General features: G+C 43.7%; 1 protein-coding gene across 1 annotated transcript in view; it reads left to right on the top strand.

Moving 5' to 3' along the window:
* Positions 1 to 7,436, top strand: part of stk33 (serine/threonine kinase 33) — a 21,995-nt gene extending 14,559 nt beyond the window's left edge. Inside the window, exons 9-16 of the mRNA XM_053683069.1 lie at positions 1,097 to 1,182; positions 3,438 to 3,525; positions 3,856 to 3,931; positions 4,412 to 4,524; positions 4,622 to 4,707; positions 5,408 to 5,728; positions 6,428 to 6,517; positions 6,697 to 7,436. Of these exons, the coding sequence (XP_053539044.1) occupies positions 1,097 to 1,182; positions 3,438 to 3,525; positions 3,856 to 3,931; positions 4,412 to 4,524; positions 4,622 to 4,707; positions 5,408 to 5,728; positions 6,428 to 6,517; positions 6,697 to 6,882 (1,046 nt within the window). The 3' untranslated portion in view covers positions 6,883 to 7,436. The remainder of the gene's footprint in view (positions 1 to 1,096; positions 1,183 to 3,437; positions 3,526 to 3,855; positions 3,932 to 4,411; positions 4,525 to 4,621; positions 4,708 to 5,407; positions 5,729 to 6,427; positions 6,518 to 6,696) is intronic.
* The last annotated feature ends 290 nt before the right edge of the window (positions 7,437 to 7,726 follow it).

Raw genomic sequence — 7,726 nt, forward strand, 5'->3', positions numbered from 1 at the left:
GGGCTTTTTCTAATTATGAGATAATATACCAACTGCCAGACTAAATATCAGCCCGTTTTAATTGATTCAGAAGACGCTCTGCAATTTTCTCTTCTGCTGAAATCTCCAGTTAAAGGTAATTTAGGACGTTGCTTGGCAAGAAGACACCATTACATGAGGCTAATGAGTCATTAACGATGAGCAGGGGAGGAATACTGATTAATAGGTGTGTTTTCCAACAGACTCGAGCGTTGGTGTGTCTTTAGATCCAGACGAGCTCATAATGACGAGAGAGGAGGTTTATATTACGCGTCTTGTATTCCACGTACACTAACCTCACACACGGCTCACGAGTTCATCAGGTTCTTCTTTAAACTACAGACTAGATGTGTTCTGGATTGTGATTGGTCAGACGGTGGTGATTAGTTTTCTACAGCATCAGCTCTGACAGTAGCGCACCTGCACATCGCAGGATTATATCGATAATCGTGTGATTGTTGACATGGAGATGTTTATTTAACATTTTTATGGAAGGAGTCTCCAGTGTCAGTGCTGTGTAACAGTCAGAGGTGAAGCTGTAACTCAGACTTTTTCAACATCTTCCTTTTTTTGTCATATTAACATGAACAGAATAAAGAACGAGAGAATAGAGAGAGAATGAAGAGAGAGAGAATAGAGCAAGAATAGAGAGAGAATAAAGAGAGAGAGAATAAAGAACGAGAGAATAGAGAGAGAATAAAGAGTGAGAGAATAGAGAGAGGGATGGTGAAGGAACGAGTGTTTATAGCTGCTCTAGCGTAAGTGAGAACAGGACGTTCCACAACATTACATGTAGCTTTACATGGATAAGAAATGTCCAGTATCTAATGTCACTGTAGTAACTGTAGATAAGTTGTTGTGGTGTAAGAGGAATAGAACACTTGGGGACGTGCTGTTAGAGGAGATGAATCAGCTCTGTGGTGGTAATAGCACCTCCTCTTCACTCTTTATTTTACTGTTACAGCATCATTAAAAGCGTGGAGTCACAGGTATTTTTTCACATTTTATTATTAAAATATCGACTCGTGCCTCTCTCTTTCTCTTCTGTTCCTCTCTTCCTTCTGTTTGCTTTCCTCAGACATCGTTCACAGAGATCTCAAACTGGAAAACATTCTCGTGGACAGTTATCACCATAGCGATGAGCACGCCGTCATAAACATCAAGGTGAGCGCGAAAAACAAACCGTGCATGAGGTCTGGAGTTTGGTCTGTACAGGACCTCCGTACAGGACCTCTGTATTCTCTCCTCCACCCATCATCCATCATCACCCGCCCGTGTTTAAACACTGTCACACTACACCGGCGCTCTGGGAGAAGTTCTTATTTTTATTTTTTTATGTTCTGCTCTCAAGGAAAACAAATCGATGTGTTTTTTTTTTTTTTTTTTGTGAAACGAAGAAGCGACCGGTTCCCAGCATGCATCTGTGGCTGAAGGGAAATGGCACAAAACACTAGGTGTGGTGGAAGGTTGTGATGAGTTAGAGCCGAGGGAATAAATCAGAGACGCCGCTGTCCTGCTCCAGTACAACCACCTTTTATCTAGCAGAAGGTGGTCATCTCACCCCATTACTTATTCAGCTCGGCCCTACGGCCCCACTGAAACCATATATACTGTTCATATGTATTATTCATCAGGGTGTGTGTGTGTGTGTGTGTGTGTGTGTGTGTGTGTGTGTGTGTGTGTGTGGGCCAGCCTTTCCCACATAAACCTATTTGGACTGTAAATATTCAAAATGGAGTTTAGATGTAAAGGAGATTGATCCAGCTCAGGGTGTGTGTGCACGATATTACATTAAAAGGTCAGACAGTATAGAGCAGAACCTAATTATGAAAAAAGTGTGTGTGTGTGTGTGTGGGTGGCATGTTTTTATATCTTGGTGGGGACTGAAAAGATAGTTACATTTCCCTCCATTAATATTGGCACCCTTGGTAAATATGAACAAAGAAGGCTGTGCAAAATGTCTATTGTTTAACCTTTTGATCTTTTGTTGAAAAAAAAAATTCACAGAAATCCTCTGCTCTCATGGATATCAAACAACTGTAAACAAAACACCTGTTTATCAAAAAATATATATTTGTTAAATATAGCTGTGCAACAATTATTGGCACCCTTTTAGTCAGTACTTTGTGCTACTTCCCTTTGCCAGGATAACAGCTCCGAGTTTTCTCCTATAACGCTGATGAGGTTGGAGAATACATGGTGAGGGATCTGAGAGCGTTCCTCCATACGGAACCTCTCCAGATCCTTCACATTTCAGGTCCACGCTGGTGGACTCTCCTCTTCAGTTCACCCCACAGGGTTTCTATGGGGTTCGGGTCAGGGGACTGGGATGGTCAGGGCAGGAACTTGATTTTGTGGTCAGTAAAACATTTCTGTGTTGATGTTGATGATGTTTTGGATCACTGTCCTGCTGGAAGATCCAACCACGGCCCATTTGAAGCTTTCTGTCAGAGGCAGTCAGGTTTTCATTTAATATCTGTTGATATTTGATGGAGTCCATGATGCCATGTGTCCTAACAAAATGTCCAGGTCCTCTGCAGAAAAACAGCCCAAAACATTAAAGATCCTCCTCCATATTTAACCGTGGGCATGAGGTACTTTTCCATACGGCTACCTCTCTGTGTGACCAAAACCACCTCTGTGTTTATTACCAAAAAGCTCTATTCTGGTTTCATCTGACCGTAGAACCCGATCCATTTGAAGTTCCAGTAGTGAAAGGTTAAGCACCTTCAATGCTCGTGCTATTTTCTTATAGACACTTCCCATTGTGTGAAGCTCAACAACCTTTTGCCGCACATCACAGCTATATTCCTCGCTCTTAAACATTGTTATGAATGACTGAGGGAATATGGCCTGTGTGTTACCTCATATTTATACCCCTGTGAAACAGGAAGTCACAGTTGAACAATTTCCTGTTCCTAGTCTCCAAGGTGTACTAAATTTTTTTTTTAATATCAGTGGAACTATACTATAATATATTTTTGCTCAAATGAATTCATAGGGGTGCCAATAATTGTTGCACACCTATATTTATCAAAGATGATTTTTTTGGGTAAACCTGTGTTGTGTTTGTAATTGTTTGATGTCCATGAGAGCAGAGTCTTTTTGTGAATTTATTGAACAAAAGATCAAAAAGTTAAACAATAAAGACAATTTTTCACAGACTTCTTTGCTAATATTTTACAAGGGTGCCAATATTAATGGAGGGCGCTGTATATCTGACACTTATTACTGATCCCCACATGGAAGACTACAGCTTTCATAAAAAAAAAATTAAAAGGTTTGCTGTTGGTTACTGAGGTTACGGTTCAGTTTAGAAGCTGCATTAATAATTTTGTTAATGTCCTCACAATCATAGAAAGGTGTGTGTGTGTGTGTGTGTGTGTGTGTGTGTGTGTGTGTGTGTGTGTGTGTGTCAGATCACAGATTTTGGACTGTCCGTGCAGAAAGGTGGAGTGGGCAGTGGGAACATGCTGCAATCCACATGTGGGACACCCAAATACATGGGTAACACACACACACACACACACACACACACACACGCACACACACACACACACACACGCACACATATGCACAGAGCATGCTCTCATTTACTTGTCATTTGATGAATCAATGTCAGCTCCTCTAATAAGTTCTATGCACACTGATTAAAAAGCGGAGGTTGACCTAATTTAAATGGCACGAAGCTGATAACGTTTCAGGCGAGGAGATGCAGTACATAACTTATACACACACACACACACACACACACACACACACACACACACACACACACACACACACTCTCAGTGCTCCGTTGTCTGTCATTATTGACGCGTGTCTTTGCCCCATCAGCACCTGAAGTGATCGACGGCCATGAGTACAGCCAGCAGTGTGACATGTGGAGTATCGGCGTCATCATGTACATGCTGTAAGACCATTCTGCATCATTCCTACACATACACACACACACACACACACACACACACACACACACATACACACACACATGCACGAATAAGCCACCCATATGCACATGTATACACAGACACACACACTTACATGCATATACACTAACAAGAGTCACATTCATACACACACACACGCATGCATAAATGCCAACATGGTGTGTGCATACACATGTAAACGTGTACACACACAATCCTACATGCGAGTACATCCATGCCTGCACACGTGTGAACACGCGTGCGTAAACACAAGCAGGTGTCCAGGTATTTGCATACGCACATCACATGTACACAGAGCTGCATGCATTTCTATATATACATATATTAGTGTCCAGTGTCCACACACACACACACACACACACACACACACACACACACACACACACACACACCCACACACATTGGACAGTAATGAGTGATGATCAGTGATATCGGTTCTGCAGGTTAAGTGGAGAACCTCCATTCAGCTCCAACTCTGAGGAACATCTGTTTGAAATGATTAAGAAGGGAGATCTGAGCTTCTCCGCTCCTGTATGGGACACCGTCAGTGACGCAGGTTAACAGAGACGCATCACTCTCACTGACATTACCCAGGATTCCTCTGGTGTTCTCACTGACTCACGCGTCAGTGTTTTTCTGCGTTTCTCTCACAGCCAAGACGGTGCTGAGATGTTTGCTGAAAGTCGATCCAGCGCATCGCATCACAGCCAGTGAGCTGCTGCATAACCCCTGGGTCACGGTAACGGCACCCGTCCCGTCCTGTTATACAGTCCGCGTGACCGGACCTTTAACCTGCTTTTACGTAGCATAATGGAAATCAGAAACTGGTTCTACCCGTGTCTGTGTGGAAAACTTTCCAAAACATGCCAGTACTTGGACTGGTTAAGATTAAACACTCCTAGGTGTCATGTGAACTCCAGGACTCCAAGATGGGGGAATTTCTGTATGATGTCTTTTCATTTAAAGTTAGACTGCTTAGTGTAGTGTACCAGAAACATTAGGACATACATGATGTAAAGGTCATGGATCAGACACGAGACGTCACCTTGTGTCATTTTTAAAGATGGGAAACCTTTTAAAAATGGACTGAACCATTAAAAAAAAGATACGTATACAAACAGCATGGACTCATCCAGAGCCAGTGCTACATACACAATATGTCCTAAACAAAAACAAACGGGAGTGTCTGCTGCTTCACTCGAGTTGATCCAGGTTAACTGAGCACAGCGCCGCAGGTATCCGTCTCTCTCTGGGCATTAGCTGACTTAGAAGACAGGTGTATAAGTGCACAGGTGTAGATAATCTCTCGTTACCTGCTCATTCTCTCTACAACCACTGCAACAATAGTAACATATTACTATACACACTTTATATACTTTATGAATCTAGAACGGTAGTTAAGTGTCTCAGTAGGAGAATGAATAAGCCTGATGTTTCAGGGAGACACGTCCACGGATGCGTCCCCCACCAACGTGCTGGTGATGATGCGACAGTTCCGGAACGCTCCAGAGGATGGCGAGAGCGAGGAGGTGAGCGAGGGAATGGGCAGCATCACCCTCAGCTGCTCCCAGGACAGCGTGATCGAGTCTGTGGCCTCCCCCGAACCTCCATCTCCTCCGTCTGCTCCTCCATCTCCTCCTCCGTCCGCTCCATCTCCATCTCCTACTCCAGCCGCTCCTGGATGTGCTCCAGCGCAGACACTCAGCCTCAACGGAGACCTGAACAGCAGCAACAAAAAACCCTCCACATCCACAAAACAGGTGATTAGTCCTCTGACTGTCTTCAGCACAGAGAACACGTGGGTAACCGTCTTGTTTGCACTCAGTCGCTCGTTTCGGGGTCAGAAATAAAGACGTCTGTGTCTCCGTGAGTGGGACTGCAGTTTATAATCCGGTGTCACTGTATCTCCTACCGAGTGCAGACACCGTGCCGAAATAACTTCCCGACTTGAAGCGAAGCTTTAAAAGTCCTGTCTCAGTAACTGCGGCTTGAGTTTATGGACGTTTTGTTTAAACAGACTTCACCCAGATACTGACGGAGAACTCATGAATGCTTTTACACACACAACATCTATTAACAGACTCAGCAAAAGGTCTAATAAAACTAATTAAATCTCAGACTCAACAAATTTACCACAATCACAGAGATGAAAAATCGATCAGCTTCAGAATTATTGGCACCTTTGCTAAAGATGGTTTATTAGCTGAAAACGTGAGCGATGAAATTCATTCTGATAAAAAAGGAAATCACTGAGGAGACAGTGTCGTGACCTGGCCGACACTGTCTGTACCACGGGACCAGTGAGATGTTGTGAAACTGTATCGCTGGTGGTGTCGAGCCCTGTTTCTCCACCTCTCCTCAGCTATATATTTTCTCTGAGTAAGTTCCAGACAAATATCTGGTGACACAGCTTTATTCTAATACTCATTGGAAATGTCTTGCTGTATCACCCACTGCAGAAGAAGAAGAAATCCTACTCTTCCGACAGTGTGAAGAAGAACGGCTCGGCTGCGAAGGCGAACAGCGGTCTCGGTGTGTGCACGGTGCAGGTCAGTTCTTCCACACGCTCAGAGCCGGCTTGAGATCGCACTAAAATTTCCCTCAGCAGCGTTTATTTGTAAACTGAGTGAGTTTACAAGCGAGTGAATGTTGTAGAGTATAAAACATAAAACAATCCACCACTAGATGGCGCCAGCATCACCAGCATCAGTCTGTCTTTTCTCTGCAGTCCTACATGGGAAACAAACAGACCAGTACAAAGCGCCCCAACCAACCAGACAAGCACGAGAGCACCAGTAAGGCCTGCTCTCCCAAACCGTTCACACCAAATGACAGCCCCGCCCCCTCCTCCACAGGCCACGCCCCAAACTCAGCTCCAGGGCCGAGAAGATCAGGTAGGCCACAAACACCTTAGAGCCCGGTGGAGGAAATGCCGAACCTGGGCTTCACTGGGCAGATCTGCTGGACTCATGAGACAGAGAAAGACTTGAGACCTGATCTGTGTTCTCCTGGATGAGCTTCAAAGAACTTTTGAAGGGTGAACTATTTTAGCCTTAAACTTGTCAAATGTAAAAATCATCCCACTGTGGCATCATGTTTGTGTATTGAAGATGATTTAATGACTGTGTGAGAACTGGGTGAGCGTTCGACTCGAGTCTCGTCTGCCTTACACTTCCTGGGAAATATTTTTCATTTAAATATTTTGCTCCAAATGAAAAAAAGCTCATCGATCTAAACAGGGTTTCAGGGTTTGATATATGATGTAGTCATTCTTCTTCTTTTTTTCAAACTATAAATCCGATGCCACATAACCAAAGAGACCTGGAACCACTTTAAACTGTAATCACATCCTCGCCTCACATAAACAAAACAACTTCTGTACTCATTTAAATCATTTTAAAATCTTGCCAAATAACTCGTGTGTGTACAGGTAATGATTTTACTTCAGCAATAAACACAAACAGGTCATGTTGTAGTTGAAAACCTTCATTTTCATTTTACCGATAATCTTCAGTAAGAGCTGTATCCTGCTCCGGGTCACGCTGGTTCCGGAGTCCATCCCGGGAACGCCGGGTGTAAACTGGGAATATGCTCTGGACACACACCTAGTGGTGATAGTCACCAGTCTATCTACTGGCATGTTTTTGTGAGGTGGGAAGAAGATGTGACGCTCCACACAGAAGTAACCTGGGCCCAGTACCACTGCGCCGCCTGTACTTAAGTGTTGTACAGCCCATATTTAATTAAAATCATTTAAA

The sequence above is a fragment of the Ictalurus punctatus genome, chromosome 10 (genome assembly GCF_001660625.3).
Source record: "Ictalurus punctatus breed USDA103 chromosome 10, Coco_2.0, whole genome shotgun sequence".
NCBI lineage: Eukaryota > Metazoa > Chordata > Actinopteri > Siluriformes > Ictaluridae > Ictalurus > Ictalurus punctatus.